Below are 20,616 nucleotides of genomic sequence, written 5' to 3'. Positions count from 1 at the left end.
TCTCCTTGCAGATGTTGTTTGTTGTGATTTTTTTGCGTCTGTTCCTTGGTAGATGAGAACTTGGAAGAAAATGTTAAGAGCTCGGCAAGCTGCAGGGCAGGGGGGCTCCGTTTTCCATCGCCTTTTTGGGTTCCTCCCTCATCCCCCAATTCCCAGGCTGCTCTCTGTAAGAATCTGGCTTCCTCTGTTTACCCATATGTGTGACATTGCCATTCCCCGGTGTTTGTTTAATCCCTTTCAGCTCCTGAACCCGCTGAAATCCCAGGAAGATTTGGACAAAGCAATGGAACAGTTGGAGCTGAGCCCTTCCCTGAAGAGCCTGAGGATCCTTGTGAGCGCTCCAAAGAAAGCGAATGTGAGCCCTTCACCTTTTCTGCTCTTTTGTGTCCGGAGTGAGATGCCTTGTTATTGTGTTGGGGAGTGGAAAAGAGTGTCCTGACAGTGAAGAGCAGAGGGCAAGGTGGTCATGAGAGGGGTCAGCCCTGCTCTGGCTCAGCAGGTTGGAAGTCTTCCTGTCATAGTAGCAGAGAGGCTGAGCTCAGCTCCCTCTGGCTCCTCCTGCATCCTTTGAAGGGTTAAGTATCAGACTGAGCCTCAAACAAGGTTAAACTGTGAGAGACCCCCTCGTGCTTTCCACCTAGGGATGCTGCCATCATTCCTTTGTCACCTCTCCTCTCTGCTCAGGGTGATGTCCTGGCCCTTGCTGTGCTGGGTGGCAGTGTGGGGACTGTCCCCTCCATGTGCTGCTGCAGTACTAAAGGCTGGGAAGAGCAAACTGAAGAATGCTTCAGACTCGTGCAAAACTGTATTTTTTTTTATCTTTATTTATTTATTAGTTTTTCCTGAGCTCAGTGGTTTTGCAGTTAAGCCTGTTAGCCTGACCTCGCCTGCATGGCGTGTCTTGCCAAGCACATGTCGTGCTGCCCCAAGCACAGGCTGTAAAGCAAGGGATTTGTAGATGTTGCAACTCTGTTTCTTGTATTTCCTAGAAGTACTGGAGAGACTGGGAGTCTTGAAACTCACAGTGCTTGTCCTTCTGCTACCAATGGTGCTTACAGGTCCTGGAACTTCTCCACTCCTTTTGCGAGGGTTAGAAAGAGGAGAGACCAGAGTCCCAGGGGAAAACTGAACCATCAGTTGAGGTTTCCTAAATCCTGGGCAGAAATAGGTCAATATGCCCTGGCAGCTGTGGGCACACATCAGTATTGCAAGGCAACTGCTGAGAGCAGAGAAGCCAGGGTAGAGTCCTGCATACCTTTGAGAGAAGGTCCATCTCTTGCAGAAGCTCCTGCATGTCAGAACACATGGTTCCAAGGTCATACATAAGATTACCTCAAAATCCAGCACACTGTAATGTGTTATCTCAGTAAGACTTGGCCACTACCATTTGAAGTTACCAACTGGATTTGCATTTCTTTGCTCTTCCCATGTCTGTCTTTCCTGGAAGAGCCTGACCCTCCACTCTCTGTTCCTCTGCCCTGTTCCTCTTCCCAGAGGAACCTCTGCCATGCCACTGAACTCTAGAGAGCATGGATGAGAGGCTCTGATTTTGGAATTCCAAATGTTTTCAGGCCAGGGATCAGTCTTTATATCTTTCTGGAGATAATGCAGTGCAGGAACAGCCTTTTATGTCAAATATCTGTATTTGCCATTATCTATTGAAGCTTTATCTTAATCTTATAAGGCTGTTGTACAAACCGATGTGACTTGTTTGTGAATGGTTTTGGACCACTCTAGATTACGTGCACGTCTTTCTTTTTTTTTTTAATAGTTCTTGGGCAATAGGGTCATGGGGAGCCAACAAAGGGTTTCACATGGTGTGTCCACAGGGCTCTGGCCAAGTCTGATCATTCCCTTTGTCTGATTACCAGCTCCTCCAGCCAAACAACAGCAAACAGCATGAAATGAGAATCTCCAGGTCCATGGGTGATATCATGGGATCCCTGTACAAAGACTCTGAGAGGACACGCAAGTACTCAACAGGTCAGTGAAATGCAGAGCTCTGTGGGGTGTTTTGTGCTGTTCCAGGCTGTCCACCACTCCTTTCTCCTTTCTGTCACATCCTTCCTGTGGGTCTTACAGTCTGGATGGCCACGCTGATATCCCCCACCAGTAACTCAGTGCAGTTGCTGCTTATCCTCAGCCTGAGGAGGACACTCTGCAGACTGCACAGGTCAGATGAGGCTGTGCTAAGCAGAGTCACCTCCGACATGAAAGTGGGGAGAACAGGGGACCTGAGGTGTGATTTGGAGGGGGGAAAGGCAGGAATAAAAATTTCTGAGTTTTACCAAAATGAAGAGTGAGATCTATAGAAAGCCAGGGCTCTGTGGGACCTGGACATAGTTACTCTTTTAACCACAGCTGTTCTCTTGGTGTCTTTCCTACTTTCCCAGTTGGTAGAATAATGTATCTGAATGGACTTAGGCTCGTTGGCTCCTGGGCTGGGACCAGCTTCAGCCTGTAGGGACCAAATGTGTGTGCCCATGCCACCAGTCTGTTCTTGTTGGTGAAATAACATCTGTGGTACCTGTTGCTGTTGTTTCTCAGGAGAATGGATGTGTGTAGTGTGTTGTGGTGTCACATTCCAGAGGAAGGGGAGCATCCCTTCCCTTCAGAGGTGTTGGCAGTAGGAACCTGCAGCCCCTGAAGCCAGGCTGGCAAGTGCCTGATCTCTTCTTGCAGCCCTGCAGGGAGTGGAGTTTGTTCGTGGTCTCATGTGGCTCTTTCTTCAGTTTTCTGTGCTTGGGTTTATGCTTTTACTTTCTAAAATACTCTGAGCTTTTGTAAATGAAAAATCCTGTTGATCAGTTGGCTGTAGGAGCTTTTGTGTTAAGAGCCTTGCAGAATTTTGTGTAGAGCAGGGTGCCTTGTGCAGAACTGGCAAAGCAGCACACAGGACTGTGTAGCAGGGGTATAATTATTCGTATTACAACCTACAGGCAGGATTAATGATTTTTTCTCACAGTGAATGTTCTCTGCCACATCTGTGGATGCAGGTTACTGGGTAATTTCTACAGACCCTTATTTTTTCATACACTTATTCACCAACTGTAGAAATTATAGCCTTGAATAAAGTGGGGCCCTCCTATACAAATATATACGAAGAAATACTTTACCCTCCAAAGATCCTCTGTACTTATATGGCAGTAAATGCTTCCAAAGTCTTTTCTCTGTGCAACAAAAGAGTGTTTTTCTCCAAGGATTTGGCCTTTCTCTGTTTCATAGCCTGTGCTGCCTTGATAACATATCCTGTGGTTTGCCACGTCTCAGACAATGATATATAGGAAATGTTCTTCTAGGGTAGGTCAAACATAGCCCCTTGTGCAGCCATGCCCAGCTCTTACTGAAGCCAGGGGTGGGTGGTACATGTACAAGAGCTCTCTTTGGGCCTGATGTTTGGATGTACCAAGGTTTTCTTTTTCTGTTTTTATTTTTTTTCTAGCTCACATGGCTCTTTAGAGTTTGCCCAAAGTCTGGCAGAGTCACTAGATGGCCCTCAATGAAATGCAGACACAAATGCATGGTAAGGCACAGGCCCTCAGCAGAAGCTGTGCTTCAGCAAAACATCTCTGCTGCTCTTTTTTTTTTGGCACTTGTTAAGCTGTTAATGTAAGCCAGCAACGAGCTGTGGCACTGGGAGCTGTCACTGACGAGTGAGCCGAGTGTGATGGGCAGAATTGATTCCATGTGCAGCTGTGCTAGTGAGATGAGTTCTTGCAAAGCTAAGACTTCCCTGATAACTTTTGTGCCATGCTTTGGCCTTTCATTAGTGGTTTGGAGCTTCTGTAATACCAGAAGGGTCACTGACCAGCTTTGGACACTGACTGAGGTGTCACTGCCTTTGAGAACATCCTGAGCTGGACAAGGCAGACAAAGGGCAAGATATTGGCTCTGCCCAGGAGGTGTTCCCAATTCAGCAGAAGCATTTTTTGACCTCCTGGGTCAGACCTGGGTAATCCAGCAGATGGGCAGAAACTCCAGCAAGCTGAAAGGGAGAGCAGTGTTTCAAAAGGAGCATCAAACTGCATGTCAGGGAATAGATAGACAAATATGATCCTGTGTTTTGGTTTCCTGAAGTGGGGATTTCACCGAACTTGGTACATAGTCAAAGTGCAGCCTAAGAGGCTGGGAATTCTGTAGGAGAAACTATTCTTCACTTGCAGTTGTAAGGTATTCTACAGTGTTTTTCTTCTGCTGTCATCAAAGTGGTTGCTATCAAGAGAGGATCTTAGTTCAGTTTTTCTCTTGAAACTACACTTAAAGGGAGATTCAAAGTGACTTTATAATAAAAGGTAGTTTAGGGTCATGTTCTTCGTGTTTCTGAGATGTCTCATTTTTTTCTGCTGAGTCTGCCATGTAAACAGCAGCGAAATGTAATAAAATTATGTTATTGGCACAAGCACATTGGAAGGGAGGTAGATGTTCTGGGGAAGATTTGGCTATTTTTGCTTCTGCTGGGCAGAAAATGTCTTCACTCCATGTCCCTGAAAAACCTTATGCAAAGTCAGTATTTTCTTTTTTTTTTCCCTCCTCATAAACTGTTTCAGTGGAAATCCCCTTCCAGACTTTTGGTGACCAGCATCTGCAGATGTTCATCTGAGTGCCAGGAAACTTGGACTAAAACCCTTCTGAGTTTTGTATTTTGAGATAACTGAGGGTTGTTTGTATTTACTTGAAGGAAATACATGTTTCAGAACAATATTATTTAGGAGCCCCATTCCAGATTTGCCAGTTCAGTGGAAACATTTGCCAGAAACTTAATTTTTTTTGCTTTTTTCCATGGTGGCAAACCAAGCTGCTGAGGTTGCCAGCCCTCTCCAGACCAGGAGTGTTCCAGGAGCTGGGATGAGTGAGACCCTCATTTTGAGAAGTGGGTGGAAGATTTAGCTGTGTACATCATGACAGCTGCCTTAGGGCTAGAAAATAGGCTCTGTCCTGATTATTAGTATAGAAGTACTCAAAATTTGACTTAAATCAAGTTATAGGAATCCATCCTCAGAGAATCAGCATAGAGAGGAGGGAGATTTATAGTCATCCCACCGAGAAGGCAGAAATTTAGGGAGGTTTGGTCCATCTGCTCACACCTCCCTGTGACAGTCTGAGAGTGAGAAGTTTCCTGCAGGTTTCTGTCTTCCCCTTGTGCCTGTGTCCCGATCCCTGTGTTTCTGCCAGGGCTCAGGAACAACGGCACATCTTGATGTCATGTCCCTCGTTTGCTCCACAGCAACGTCATCCCAGGGCTGGGTCTCCGTGGCTGCAGCTGTGAGCAGAGGCAGCTGCCAGCAAACCCTGCCCAGCTCTGACTTTGAAGGGGCTTCTCTTCCCTTCCTGATGCTGATCAGTAAGTGGATGAAGTTTTGGGAAGAGCAGGGAAAGGATGAAGCCAGGGAATGCGGAGGCGGAGGGAAGCCAAGCCTGGCACAGGGGAACTGGCTGTACGTGCAGCACCACGAGCTCTGCACACACTGCATGAAAGACACTTATTAAATAAAAATAGCAGAAAGGAACATGAAAGACTCCAGTGGGTGCCAGCAGTGACTGTGAGTCTCCATGCTGTCCTGGTTCTCCCTCCTCGGGACATGCTGTGCTCTAGTCTCCATATGTGGCTTTACATTAGTGTGTGTAACATGGAGCAGGAATCCCTCCCCAAAGCACCTTGCTCCAAAGGGTAAGCGAGGTCAGGTGCTCGAGCAGTGCCAATCTGCAGAGTTTCTCTGAGTTCAGGAATCCTAAACGGAGCTGCTGAGATCTGACCACATTTGGCCTATGCAGAACTGCCTCAGAGCCTGCCCCATCCCCACTGGAGCTGACCTGTAATCCTGTAGATCCCAGAACCATCCCTTGGGGGTCTCCTCTCCCTGCCTGGTGGTGCTGCTGCTGTTTCTTGAATATTAGTTCAAGTGTGAAGAGCATCCATGATGTATCAGACAGGCACATCTGGGCTTGTGTTTATTTCTTCCTCTGTCTCAGGATGGGTAAAGCAGCATTATCCAATGTATCCAATAAGCCTTGTGTTGCCCCCACAATGAATTAAGTCTCTCACAGAGTACCACAGTTCTCCTCTCTCTCTGGCCCCTGTTTTCCATTCCTCCACACCTCCAGCAGCACTGGGGTTGCCTGAGGTTTTGTCAACACAACAGGATAGGCCTGGAGCAGGGAATCAACCTTGAGCTACCGCCACCTCTCATGTTCCTCCCAGGTGGATGGACATGCATAGATGCATAGCAGCAGCAACCAGTGCTCCTGGAGGTGTGAAGCTGCATAAATTACTTTGGGCAGCACTTCTACTCAAACAGCCTGGCTGAAAGGGATCTGGTTCAATCCAGCAGTTTCCAGGCATGCAAAAGCCTGAGCATGTTGTTTAACTTCCTCACCTGCTGGGAAATAGCTGATGTCTTACCCCCCTTTAAAGGTTTTTGGCAGGAAATGTGACTCTGGAAGGTCAAACACAGCTAACCTGTGGCTGGGAGTAGTTGTTACAGGCTAAGGCTTAATGCGAGATCATTCAAAGTCTTTGTGCTTGTGATAAATCTCATTTAACTCTCTGGGTTCAAAATCAAACAGGGCATGTACAGCTCTTTGTAAATACATGAGTCAAAGACTTTCTGGGCAGTAAATGAGTTGTTGGAGCAAGAGATCCCAACAGTGCATGAGCAGACCCCACCTCATCACAGCAGTAACAGAAATGCTCAGCAGAGCTAAGATAAAGTGGTTACACCATGACAAATCCTCTGGCAGCTTTTTGGAGCAAGAGCCACCCAAGTGCCCTTATGCTGCCTTCCAGATGGGCATCTGCTAAGCAAACAAGGGGATGCTGATGCAGTGGTTGGATGCTGATGCAGTGGTTTATCCCGGGTGCCTGAACTGCTCAATGGTTAAACATTTGTTTATTTATCTTCCAAGAGAGGATGCTGTACTTCCCAACTGGTTTTGTTTTTCGGGCTGGTGGAAAGCCAGTTCCTTATGAGCACTGCAGCACTCGAAAGATTCTCTCCCCTTGATCTTGGCATTGCTTCAGTTGGAGTTTTTTTGCTGTGTTCTTATCCTTCAGGAAATCTGTGAAGGAGAAAATAGGAAGAAGAAAAAAAGTAACTCTAAGACATATCACTTATTTTTACAATCTGAGCAAGGAGTCTGAAGGAAGATGTATCGTGGGACAGAGATACCTGTGTGTTTGGTATAAATCCAGCAAGCCTGATTTCATGATCTTTGATGCTGGTGTGACACCGTTAACATTAGCAGCTCCTGATGTGTATCTGCTTAAGTGGAAGGTGGGGACTCACATTCATAGTGTTGATCACGCTGATGGATTTGTGCCAGAGATCCACCTGGCACAGTAGCTGTGATGCAGAATAGCAGCAGGAGAGACAGAAGTGTTGTGTTGATTGATCAGGGGATAGGGCCCTTCCCAGTACCTTTTTCTTGTGCTTAACCTGGGCCTGTTGTTACCAAATGGTCGTGATGAACCCAGGAGTTGGCAAGAGCGCTGCCAAGATGGGTATGAGGTATAAGGGAACACATCTCATGTGCTTTCTAACTCCTTATAGATGTGTGCTGTTTAGAAGTCTGCTTAAAAACAAGTTGTTGTGTTGCGTGAAAGCTCATGTTGCACAATGCCGGCAGCTAAAGCTCCAGCACGGAGCAGCACAGATCTCTGTCAGCAATTCCTTGCCATGGAGTGATGACAGCACAGGGATGAAGGGGAGTGACCACAGAGAGAAAGCCCAGCCAAGCCTGTGCATCTGGGCCAAGCAAGGGCAACAACCCCCAAAGCCCGAAAAGGCACATGGAATTGGTTGGAGTGGATTTGGGGAATAAGGGGGAGGAATGGAATAGCTACATAAGGAAGCTGTGGAGTTCTCTCCCAGGTGCAAAATGGAAATCCCCTTCTGCTAAACCAGCCCTGTGAGGGAGCCTGTGGAAGCCTTGCTGTTTGTGCCAGTGTGCACAGGATGCACAACAAAGCCCATGGGGTTCCCAGGTGGCTCTGCCTGCTGTGGAGGCTCTGGGTCTACAGATGGGAAACAAGTCCCTGGGCAGGAGGTAGGACAAGCTGATCCCATAGGTCATCCCCCTCCTGGGTTTTTTGGATGGAAGGACTGGTTTTTCTTTCTTTTTAAGTTCGTGTCAGGAAAGGGTAGAGGATGGTGTTTGAGTGCAAATTGTTTTCCATGAAAGAATTGTTTAAGTGATGTTGCACTCAGTTCACCTGGGTTGTTTCCCAGATTGCTGAACAAGGCAGTGGTGTGCTACAGTGAGAAAATGGCCCGGAGGTCAAAGAGGGGAGGCAAGTTTGGAGTCTGTGGTTTGCTTTGAGATTGACTGATCACAACAAAACTCTGGAGCCCTTTCCTTTCTGGCACTGGCAGTGCACCTGGATATAGTGCACAGCTCTTAGCGTGGGTTGAAGTCAAGTCTGCCACATGTTGTGTGGCCCCACAGTAAGAAACTCCCCCTGTTGCAAAAGTGTTGTAGGATGTCCATAAACAGTATCACACCTCTAACTCCTCCATTCCCATCCACACAAGCTCAGACTCAGTGGCATCTCCAGGAGGTCTGTGATGACTGGAACAGCATCTCTGGGAGGACTTGGGTGGGCAGGTTGCCCCTTTGACTTGTGCCCTCCCGTGTCCCAGGCTCTCTGCACACTGGCCGGAGCTCTCCGCCCCCGGGGAGTGTTCCTGAGGAGCAGCAGCAGATCGCCCGCCAAGGATCCTACACCAGCATCAACAGCGAGGGCGAGTTCATCCCCGAGACCATGGACCAGAATGTGAGTGGGGCTGGGCTGTGTGGGTGAAACTGGGACAGCGTTGGGCACGAGGGAGGCTGTGCTGTGAGAGCTGTTCCCACCATTAAATCCTCAGCAGTGCCTGTGCATGGGGCTCAGGCCAGCTTTTTCCAGGAATGGGTGCCCCCATGGAGAAATGGCAGGTCCAATTTCCAGGAACTCTGGGAGCCAGCTAGAGTGGGGATGGCAAATGTGCTTGGGCACCTCAGGTAGCTCTGGAGGAGCACAGATCTGCGACACATGTGTGCACCAGCTGCCAGGCCATTGTGGCTGCAGCATTCCCACATCCCATGGACCACGGGAGAATGTGCCAAGAAACCGATTGCCTGTGATTGCAACAGCCTGGGGATATCAGCAGCTCCTGCTGCTTCCCATGTGCTGTTTCTGCCTGAGCTCTGGTTACAGTTCTTGGCTCTGCACCCAGCCTCTCTCTGTGGTTTTGTGTCTCTGTTCCTCTCCCATATATACTTTTTCCTCTTTTAATAAGGAGTTTGTTTATTCCAGTCTCTCAGCATTAAAAGAGCAGCAAATTGTTCAGTGATAAGCAGTAACTCTTCCTCCACTCAAATTGGTACTCACAGTGGGGAAAACTCTGCAGTGTCGAGGGACTGAGGGGGAAGCAGCTTATTCCTCCCTCTCCACCCCTGCTCAAGCTATAGTTATAGCTCAGAAGGGGATATAGATCTTGTGAAGTCAGCTTGGAACATAAGTCATTCTTGCTAAGCTCTTGGAAGTGTGGGATCAAGATCCACAAGCTGCAGGAGAGATGTGGAGGGACACCCAGAAGGCACTAAGCTCACTCTGTCAGGCTGCTGTGCTGTCCCCCAAGGATCTTGCCTGGGGAGGTGTCCATTCCCTACATTCAAATAGCACCCACTAGCCCCACTTTTGTGTGCGGGCCTGTGACAGTGTTTCCATGGCAAAGTTGTGTTTTCAACAGTTTATTATACAGCCATTAATAAAGTAAGAAGTCACTCCGGGTGAGTCTTGGCAGCGTCAGAGTGCAGATGTATCGTGTGCTCCCTGCAGCCAGAAGTTGGCTTTCTATTGTTTTCACATGCCTTCCAAACACGTTTGGGAGGATTAAGACAAAGTGTGTGTGCGTGCAGGAGGAGGGTCCCTGTGACCCCCTTTGGGTGTAAATCAGCGCAGCTCCCCTGGCTGTTCACAGAGCTCAGTTAGTTTAGAGCTCAGCCTGCTCCTGATGAAGGTTCCCAGATGCTCTCCTTGCTTTTCCCCAGCATCCACTCTGTGGGTGGCTTGCAGCTCTTCTCTGATGAATTAAATGCAGGAAAAAGGGGGTTTGAGAGTGGTTTGTTTGGTTTTTTTTCCTTTTCTGATTGAGCAGCCATGCTTTTCCCTATATGGACTTTGCCCTCAAAACGTCCTTGTGCTGCTGCTTCCATATGTGCCTCGTGGAAAACCACTCAGAAGCTGAAGCTTGCTGCCTTTTGGGGAATGCCCCTGTGCAAGCCTGTGATGTAACTAACTGTGGTCTTGAGACCAGCCTGGCAGATGAACAGAGGCTGAGTATGGAGCATGCTCCAATTCCCGGTTTTAAGCTTTTGAGAAATTAGTCGGTTTCAGCATTAGTTGCTGGGAGAGACGTGGTATGGCTTGCAGAGGTGAGGAGTGGGTTTTAGGACAGGTCTTCATCCTCTTTGGCTAGTGTAATTTGAAGGATGAGGTTTTGGGGTAAAAACTGGGAAGCAGAGAAAAATTGCACTTTGCAGTTGGGACTGTCCAGCCAAAACAATGCGAGCTGTTATGACAACTGATTGAGGAGGTTTTTTGTGGGAACAGGACATGGAAAGGGAGACTGTTGGGGAACGAGAACTGATGTGGGAATCAGTGAAGTGTGACTCCACGTGGTGTTTAACCCTGGTTGCTCAGCTTTCCCAGGAATGAGCTGGGCTGGCTGTGGAGCAAGTCTGGGTGAGTGTCTGCAGCCAGGAGGGAGCATTGGTACCTCCTGCAGCACAGCGTGGCCTGGAGCAGGCTCTGCTCCATGTGGAAGTGCACACAGGCCCTGGGTTTACCACTCGACACAAACCCTCTATTGTTACTAACCAGCTATAAATAACCCCGGCCAGTACAATGTCTCATCCAGGAAGCAACACAAATGAAGCTTTTGACTCACTGAGCTGGTGAGAGCCAAGCCAGTTCCTCCAGCCAAAACCCTGATGATGCTGTGCTTATCAGTGGAGAGGGAGGCTGGGCTCGTGTGCCAGGGCAGCTCGGGAAGTCAGGAGTCCAGGGCTGCAGTCCTGGCTGTGGTACACAATATCCCCTTGGCCTTGGCACATCTTTTGTGTCCTGATGGATGTTTTCTTTTAGTAGTATTAATGTTTTTCACAAATACTTTGAACACTTTGAATCTCATTGACTTCTCCACATGCTTTGAACATCAGGGTGCTAATTATCTTTGCCTCAGTTTTCCTACTAGCAAACAGCAGTTGGAAAGAACAAAAATGCAGAGAGGGCATTGTAAATGGATTTCCACTGGGAAGAAAACTTTTGTTAGACTGAATCTCATCTCTGTGGGACTGGCATCAGCTGGTGTAAATCAGCTGGCTTTGGAGGAGCTTTGTTGACCCTGTAGAGGTCTGCTAGTGCTGGAGCTTGAAGAGCTACAGTGCATGGTTTTATTGTTTCCCCTTTCCTTTCACTGTCAGATGCTTGAAGCTTTCATCAGCCCTGATGACTCGCTGTCTGGGAGCTGCCAATCACTGGACAGATCTGTGGACAGGTGAGTTGTGCATGTCACCCTTTTCACAAGCTGAAAGGCAGCCTGCACTCCACAGGGGTCAGTGGCATCCCCTGAGGTTTCTGCTGGTTTTGCCCCTGAGCAAAACAAATTTATCTCTAATACTGAAAACCAGATCCTAGCACAGATGTCTGTGGGATGGTATGATTTGAATTGCAGGACAAAGACAGCCTGGCTTTGTGTGCCCAGGTTTTCTTTTTTTTGTCAGACCCCTCTCATAGAATTATGGAATGGTTTGAGTTGGAAGGGACCTTAAAGACCATGCAGTTCCAACCTCCTGCCATGGGCAGGGACATCTTCCACTAAACCAGGTTGCTCAGAGCCCCATCCAACCTGTTCTTGAACAGTTTCAGGGATAGGGGCAGCCACATCTTCTCCTGGGAACCTGTTGCAGTGCATCCCCACCCTCACGGTACCTCCTACCCCTCTGGCTCTCTACAATCACCAGGTCAATACTCCATGAGCCTCTCTGTGCCTCATCCTCTCCGTACATGCTATCTGCTCTCCACTGACCATCGGTAAATTCAGCAGTCCCTGTGCACTGCCAGCAGCCACAGACATCTCAGTCAAGGTGCTGAGGACACCAGACAAGCAATAACTAAGTTTAGCTTCTCAGCAGGAAACAACTGGGACACGCTGTCCTAACCCAGGCAGGGATTCAGTGCCTGGTGCGGCTGCTCAGTCCCAGCTCACATGTGCACAGGAGCTGTGTGTTTGCTGCTGTGCAGGGTGAGCTGTGTATAAGACACAGTGTCCTTTTGGGAAGCAGTATATTTTTTTTTTCCATCTGCATCAAAGATTTTCTATTTTTTTCCGCTGTTGCTTTTGCCATACAGCACCAGGGCTGCGTTCCAGCAGGTCTGTGTTGGGTTGATTGTGTAGCGTGCTTCGGCTTTGCTGCTCTGTGCACTTTGGATCTGTCTCAGCATCGAGGTCCATTTCCTTTTTGTGGCTTTTAATAATTTCCTGTGATGTATTTGCTCATTGTTACGGCTGTATCGAAGCTGGATTCCTTGTGCTCCCGGCCTCTCTGCCCCAGCTTTGCTTTTGCACAGATTTTGCCGGGAAGAACAGCAGGAGGAGCACAGAGTGGTTGTAAAACTTGTATTGGGAACAGAGAGAAGAATTTTGGCTGTGTTTGTAAGAGGGTGGTATGGCTTGATTTCACATGCAAAGCAGGCAGATGTGTTCAGTCATGGGGTCTAGGAGCTGGAAAAGCACAAGGAGGGCTATGTTGTTCCCTGGCAGAAAGAGGACTAAGACAGACTATTTCTGCAAAGAGGTGGCTGAGTCGTTGTAGCCTTGATGGGATGGCATCAGCTCAAGAGAGCAGAGCCAGTCATCAGGCAGGGTGACCAGGCTGAGACTGAGAAACAGCACACAAATCCCTCTCTGCCATTACGGTGATCAGCTTTGACATGAATAGGTTTCAGAGCACTTCACAAAGCTGATTCCTGCTCTGTGCCCATATTATTGAAAGGGAAAGTGGCATAGCAACCTGTCCAGATCCCCCTGTTGGCCCTCACAGATCCTGGAGTGAAATTGGGATTGCTGAGGTCCCCTTCAATGCATTATCATCTCTCAGTGTACTTAAAGACCTGGAGCCTTGAGGCACCAATCCCACACTCTCCCTCCTGGTCTCCTGAGAGGGTGTGTGTTCCCTGTGGTGGTACAGACCCTCCTGTGTGTGGAAGGTGGGGGATGATGTTTCAGAAGAGGGGAAACCTGCATGAATAGGGTGTGACTGAAGGACTCCAGTGTGTACATCTGCAGCAACTGAGCAGTGCTCACAGAAAGGAAAGTTGCACAGTTGAATACTCAGTGAGGGAAAAGAAATCTGCAGCCCTCCTCTGCAGACTTGTGCACAGGTGTTGTGATCTTTGGCTGCTTCATTTCAGCCTGATGACTGTGGGTTTTGCAGCATCCCTTTCGTTTGCCACAGGAACAAGCTGTGATCCAGAAAAATCCCCAGTCTTCGTTCTTGTGCAGGATGAGAATAGGAGCTCAGTGATCAGTGCAGCTTGTGGTTTAGCCTGTGCTTTCCACACTCTATTAATTCCATAGCCTTTCTGATAAAATAAATATATCCTTCTTTTTTTTTATCCCTTTGCAGCCCTCCCTTCACCCAAACCCCTGTTCCTGGAAGGAAGAGCCATCCTAAAGACAGTCTTGATTGCATGGGTAAGCACTCTTGGTGGTTTGTATTTGCTTAAAAGTGTAAAAGTAGGTAGTAAAGAGGGTGGATAGGGGCTTTTAGAGAGATGCACTGCATGGAAGGTAATTAAAAGCAATCAAGCAAACCAGCTCCATTGCTTACATTGCACTTCAGAATTGACCCTGCAATGATCAAACATGTATGTTCTCTGAAATCAAAAGATCCAGAGCACCAAACACAGACAGGGCTTCTTGTCTTCATTAACCCTTCTTGACTCTGCAGCACTACTGGTAGCACTGGAGAACCTTTGGGCCTGATTTGGGTACCAATTTACAGTAACAACAGTCCAAACTGGGCAGCAAGGGCCCTGAAGATATAGGCAAGTAAAGCTGTTGAGAGATCTGTGTTGGAAGATATTGCTGAGAGGGCCATGCTCTTGTGTTTGGAGAAACTGTGAGGTGCTGACAAGCTGGAAACAACCTTGTGGCATCACCTCTTGTCTCTGTTGCCCCTTCAGGTTCTCAGCTTCCTACATGGCAAACCCCAGCTCTCTAGGGAGTTATACCTCTTCCACTTGCACTAATAATAATCTACAATAGTGCAAATGCTGTTAGAGAAACTAACTGGTAACTTGCACAGATCATAGGTTACTGCTTAATCACTTATAAACATCCAGCTGGTTAAATCATGGAAACTCTGTAATATTGTAATGACTTGCACTATTAAAAATGAGCAAATGGCAGCCAGCCTGTGGCAGGAGAACTCATTCCTGGCCTGAGGCAGGATTTCTAGATCGAACTGCAGAGACAAAGCTGCAGTCAGCCCTCATTGCTGAAGGGTTTAATACTCCCCCCGTGGCATTTTACTTTGAGACACCACTTGGCACACGTGGCTTGCCCAGAGCCTCTTGCCCTGTCCTTGTTGCTTCTCCTGCTGACCATATTTCAGCCATTATGTGCTCCTTTTGGCAGTCATGCTGGAGTGCAGCAGAGGCCAGGAATGGCCTCCAAGGAGCGGCTGCTGGCCCCAGGCTAAGGCAAACAAACAATCAGAACAGGCTGTGTCATTAGAATTGGATGGAGGGAAAACAGCAGGTGAAAGATGGGGAGGGAAATGACAGATATTTTAATCTCAAGTTATTTGGTGCTACCAGCAATGGCTTTCTGTTCTTTGGCTTTTATTAAAAAATATATCCTTATCTCACATGTCCATCCATCTCTCTCATCATCCCATGTCTAAGCTCGGATGATCTTTAATCCTTTCTGTATATTCTAGCCTTCTAGCATTTAATCAAAGTAAATGTAAAAGTTTGGAGCTCTGGAGGTATAAATTGGTTAATGGCATTCAGAGGGGAGGAGTCACATCTGAGAAGAAAGAGGGGAGAGACTATCTGGTGTTGGCCATGTCTGGATTTCTGCATTGCTCTGAAAATAACTGCTATCAGAGTAAAAGTTTTGGAGTAGATGGATCCATGCTTGACTCTGCCTGGCAGTTCTGCTTCCACACTGATTTTTGTGTTTTCCATGTACAAATAAGATGTTTAGTGCTCTGCCTTGGAAACTAGGCATGGTCTGTGTTAATCCTCAGCCTTGTGCTGGGACAGTGGGGGCCAAAGTCCATACAGTCAACAGTTAAACCTCTGCTTTAGGGGCACCAAGAGCAGTGTTTTAACCCTGATTTTCCACTGAGGAGTGTGTGACTGTGGACAGATTTCAGAGGGAGCCTTGGGGGATGTAGCGTTGTGTAAACGAACAGTTTATCAGCTCATTCTTGCCCTGTAATTCAGTGTTTCCCATCAGAAACACTCTGAGCATTTGATACTGAGCTGATCTCAGAAACGTGTCTCTTCTTCCCTTCTGTCAGATTTCGACATCCCATTCTGCGAGAGGTTTGGGAAAGGTGGGACGTTCCCGAGGCAGTACCACCTCTCCCAAAGTCGCAAGGACTACAGTGATGGTAAGAAAATGATCAAGGGGCAGGGAGGGAGGTGATCAGTCCAGACTGGTGGCAATGCCTAGGACTGGAAACACCTGGGAAGGAGAGGGTTCTTGTAAAAGGAGAACCATGATGGAATTTGGGATTCACTTGTGTGTTGTGAAGAGCATCCTCCATGAGACCTTGTGGCTCGGGAAGTGCTGAGCATCCACAGCCTGTGCAAGAGTCAGTGCTGAGCTCCTCTGCTGCTCACACCTGCAGTTTTAACTCAGCCATGTGGATGACTGGCATTTCTCATCCCTGGCAAAATCAACCTTTGCCGTTTCCCTAAATTGCTTGCTTTTGAGGATGCTGGTTTGTGACCTTTAGAACAGGTTTCTCACAGAGCTGTAGGAGATCTCTGAGCAATTTCAAGGTAGCAGTTTCTGTTCTCTTCTCTCTTTTAAGCTGTTGAGCTCTGAGCTTTGGGAATCACTCCATCACCTTTTTCCTGCTCTTTTTTTTCATTGTATGAGATTGCAAGTGGTGGGAGGCCAAACTGAATTAGAATCAAATTCCCTTGGGAAAAAAGTAGTGAGTACATGCAGAGAGCATATTGAGCCTTCCAGAATGAACTTCATCCCTCACTGACACCCCTGTGAAAGCAGGTCTGGCACTGCTGTGTGGTCATTTGCATTGTGGACTTAAGGTATGGCAGGGGTAATTTGCAATGTAAATCCCTGCCTGTTCACTGTTAATTGTGATTAACAGCCAACAAACCCCCTGATGTAATTAAACTGTTGCAAACCCCTCTGGAAACGTCTGCATTAGATGTAATTCCTGCTGTTATCAACTCTTAAATTGAATTTAAAATGTTTGCAGGGCTTTGCTTCAGTTTAATTACACTTATTTTGTGTAATTTGAGCAGGCAAGGATCTGGGCAGTGACGTGAGAAGGTGGCCACAGGTAGATCCAAGCTGGTCTGTGTGTTCTTACTGTAACTTTCCTCCTTTTCTCCTGCAGGTCGGAGGACTTTCCCAAGGAGTTACTTCCCACAGGAGAACCTGTTTCAGCTTGTCCCTTCCAGCCGAACCAAGAGCTTTAATGGGGACAGCAAGCTCAGCACGTTGCAGTATGATGAGTACAGGCCCAAGTGTTGGAACAACTGTGAAAAGGGTCTGCAGGTCTTCAGCACCTCCCCTACAAAACCAAGGAACTGTGAGTGAACCAAAGCCCTGAGTGCCTGAGGTCTCAGTAGAGCTGGGGCTCAGCACAAAATTGAGTTACCGTGACCTGCTGAGTTCCTGGGCACCAGCTAAGTCAGCCATGGGTGAATGCACCCCCAACATGAGGCACAATGCATGAGCTTAAATCTCAGTGAGAATGATTTAATACAATGCCCTGTATCTTACCTTGGCATTGAGCTGAGAGCTTGTGTGGGGTCAGCTGGTGTTCAGCACTTGCTGGGTTGCAGAGAATTACCTGTGTGTTGTGTGTGGACTCTGTGTGCTCACACAGCAGAAGCTTCAGGGAGACTTGGGTTTTGGGAGCAAATGCATCCAGAGACTCCATTCCTTGTCTCTCCTTGCTGCCACCCCAGCACCCAAAGATGCTGTTGCAGGCCCCTCTGCTGTTGCAAGACTGCCCATGCTGTAGAATTTGGTGCATGTGGAGCATGTTCTGTGATAGATAACAACCTATGAGTGACCAGTAAGATAGAACTCCTTCCCGGTCCCTGCCTGGGTTGCTGCTCTGCCGTGCAGTGTCCTGCTAAATGCTCCCATAGCAGAGGGAAAGTCCAACATTGGCTGAGAAATCAGGTTTTGGAGGAAGGACTCTTAATGAAATAGGACTTCTGGGGGATGTGATATTGCTTTATGCTAATGCAGACTGGGAGATATCCCCCCACACCAGTAGCACCACTGTTAAAACTGGTTTGTCCTGGTGCCCCTGGGAGAGGGTGGCTCACTGACTGCCCTGCATACTGTCAGGTCAGGTGGGTGCTGAAGCCTCCTTGGTGCACTCTTTGAACCCTCTCCTCTCTCATGCAGCCCTGCAGGCACCTGTGAACTGGAGACTGGGGAAGCTGCTGGGCAGAGGAGCTTTCGGGGAAGTTTATCTCTGCTACGACGCTGACACTGGGCGGGAGCTGTCGGTGAAGCAGGTGCCTTTCGATCCCGACAGCCAAGAGACAAGCAAAGTGAGTATGAGGGCAGGACTGTGTTCTGCAGCCCCTTGGGGAATTGTGGCCTGGAGGCTGAGAGTGGAGGTGTCCTTGTCCCTGATGGAAGGCAGTGTGTGGAGACAGGGTGTTACTTTCCCTCTCTGGAGTGGTCCTGGGTGGCTTGTGGCACCAGTAAGAGTGCTCTGGTCACTTCTCTGCCTCCTAGTCCCTCGATCATGTTGGCCTGCTCTGTCTTAGGTATCATCTCTTGCAAGTCTGGCTGCTCTTCCTTAGTCTTGTCCTTATTGGTCCCTTCACCTTCTTCCCACTCTGGGCACTGCATTAGCCTTGCTGGGGCCTTCAGCTTTCCAGAAAAACTCCTTGAACTCAAGTAATAATAAGTAAACCTGTTTCAAAGCCAAGCTCTTGTGTATCCCATCTGTCTTTCTCCTTACTTTTCTCTTAGGGCAGTGCTCCTCATTTCTAAGCTTCATGTGGCCAGTGTTTTTGTGGGCAGCTTCACAAGGGCTACAAAAAATGTGCTCAGCCTTGAGCAGTATTTGGATAATATTCCCAAAGTTACCATTCCCTTTCATCAGGAAGCATGTCTGTTTTGTTACAGGAGGTGAATGCTTTAGAATGTGAGATTCAGCTGTTGAAGACTCTCCGCCATGACAGGATAGTGCAGTACTACGGGTGCTTGCGGGATCCTGAGGAGAAGAAACTGTCTATCTTTGTTGAATACATGCCAGGGGTAAGTGTGGTTCCTGTCCTGAGGGGCAGAAAACAGACTGAGACTGTCCTGGAATTTGGTGAAATTTGGATCTGGAGTCAAACTGTCCAGCTGAGCTGCTCTGTAGCTGATGAGCTAAAGCAGAGCACTGGATGCATCCCTAAGGCTTGGGAAAGCTTAGGATGTGAGTCAGATGTCATGGTGAAGCCCCTCAACATGCACTGGTGAAACGAAAAACCTTGCAGGCAGGTTTTAGGTTTGAATTTTGGAGCAGGGTGTGTTCACAGTCTGGAATCTGCACTTGGTGAATGTGGGACATGATCCAGATCTGGCTCCAAACGCTGTGGCCTGAGCCCATCCTTAAGTATTTATTGCAAATCCCTGCAGGAAAAACTAATAGTACGACTGTCCACCCACAGCTGTCACTAATTATTTGTGGCTTTCAGCACGTGTGTATTAAAAACAGTGTTACTCACTTGGCATCTTCTGTTGAGGACAGGGCTTTTTGTGAGTAGCATTATCCTCTTGTGCAGGAGTGGCTTCAGTTTGTGACTTTGTTGGTAAAGGATGAAATAGCCCTGGGGAAAAAAGGAGGTCAGAAAGCTTTAAGGCAGTCTAAGCAGGGCTGGAGAATGTACATGGATGAGCTGAACATCTCTCTCTGTTTGGGAGCTTGTGAATTACATCAGGCATTAGACAAAGTCATTGGTTGGTGTAAACCAGCATTACACTATTTATGTTGCTGGAGGATCTGCTCTCCTAAGTCCTTCCTGTCCAGCTGGATTTGTTCCCCAGAGTGTGGAAGAATAAACCCTTGTTTATACAGAGATTTGTAAGGTCAGAAGGGACAATTAAGTCATCTGGTTGCAAATAATTTTGGTCATTAGTAAATGTGCTAGAAGCTCTCCTAACGCATCTTGCATGTGAGGGGTCAGGTGGATTCCATGCATTTGAGTCTTTCCAAGCCATGTCCTCCCTCTCTCCCTGTGGGCCTGCATCTCATTTGCAGGTCTTACCACGAGGTGTGGACCCAGAGGAGTAAATCCCAGGAATTCCATGCTTATTCCACAGCATGAGGATGTTTGTTAGCAGCCAGGAAACCAGCATTTGATGCTGGGGCAGCATCCAGCAGGGCTGGAAGTTCAGTGTTTGTTTTTTTTAATGATAAACCCAGGCTCTGACCAAATACAGATTGACTTTGCTGCTGAAACAACAGTTCATTTCACAAAAGCAGCCCAGGGCTTTGGTTTCGAAGGCCAGTGGAAGTGAACGAGGTCCCAGACCTTGCAGGACAGCAGCTCTGCAGTGCTGGGTCTGGCCAAACTTCCAAGTTAAGACAGACAGCTTGGCAAAATCTTGGGTGCACCATTAGCCTGATGTTCATATGATGGCCCCTAGTTAACAGTTGACTCTGTAGTTTCTGTCCTGCCCATAAACTTCCTGTTTTTAACTTACGCTTGGAAAAAGAATGACCACAGGCCTCAAGGAACCTGTTTCCCTTTCTTGTTTGGTGTCCCCCATCAGGGTAAGGGAGGGCAGTGTAAGAAATCTTGTTTGGTTGTGGATGGGTGAACATACCCTGCATACAGGTTGTATGAGTAGGTCATTTAGAGCATCTCAAGTAGCTCCAACAGTGCTGTGAAAGGGAGCGGAGAGGCTCGTCCACAGGACCACCACCAGCCCCCAAAGGAGCCAAAACAGTAGCTGGGCAGAGCAACAGCAGAGCTGGGTGGATGTGGAAAAGCTGATACAGTTTGACAGATTGACTTGGAGCAGAGCAGCCACTGTTCCCAGAACAGAAGAACTGGCAATCTTGGATCAATTCCAGAGCTGCAGGACAGGCAGAAACAGGATGAGTTTCCCCTCCTGCTTCCCAGCTAACCTGAGTCCTGGAGGTAGAACTGAGTGTAAACCCCAAATCTTCCTCAGGTTCATCCTGCTAAAACCCAGCTCTGAGACACATCCATTTCCACTTGGATAGAAAATGCAGCTAAAGCCAAGGGGTTCTACCTCTTGCAGATGATAATATCTGTACCCCTGCTTCCTTTCCTCTTTGATCAGTAAAATCAAACCAGTTTTAGAAATTCAAGCAGTA

The 20,616-nt window shown here is 47.9% G+C and overlaps 1 protein-coding gene across 2 annotated transcripts in view; it reads left to right on the top strand.

Annotated features, from left to right (window-relative positions):
* The window catches only part of LOC139674019 (mitogen-activated protein kinase kinase kinase 3-like), an 80,194-nt gene that overhangs the window by 53,282 nt on the left and 6,296 nt on the right, over nucleotides 1-20,616 (top strand). For both annotated transcript variants that reach the window (XM_071560099.1, XM_071560098.1), the window contains exons 6-14: nucleotides 242-355; nucleotides 1,872-1,983; nucleotides 8,637-8,770; nucleotides 11,464-11,537; nucleotides 13,669-13,736; nucleotides 15,574-15,666; nucleotides 16,648-16,842; nucleotides 17,676-17,824; nucleotides 18,411-18,542. In XM_071560099.1, coding sequence (XP_071416200.1) covers nucleotides 242-355; nucleotides 1,872-1,983; nucleotides 8,637-8,770; nucleotides 11,464-11,537; nucleotides 13,669-13,736; nucleotides 15,574-15,666; nucleotides 16,648-16,842; nucleotides 17,676-17,824; nucleotides 18,411-18,542 — 1,071 coding nt within the window. The remainder of the gene's footprint in view (nucleotides 1-241; nucleotides 356-1,871; nucleotides 1,984-8,636; nucleotides 8,771-11,463; nucleotides 11,538-13,668; nucleotides 13,737-15,573; nucleotides 15,667-16,647; nucleotides 16,843-17,675; nucleotides 17,825-18,410; nucleotides 18,543-20,616) is intronic.

The sequence above is a fragment of the Pithys albifrons genome, chromosome 7 (assembly GCF_047495875.1).
Source record: "Pithys albifrons albifrons isolate INPA30051 chromosome 7, PitAlb_v1, whole genome shotgun sequence".
In the NCBI taxonomy this organism is placed as follows: domain Eukaryota; kingdom Metazoa; phylum Chordata; class Aves; order Passeriformes; family Thamnophilidae; genus Pithys; species Pithys albifrons.
This window is presented reverse-complemented; position numbering and strand designations above follow the sequence as displayed.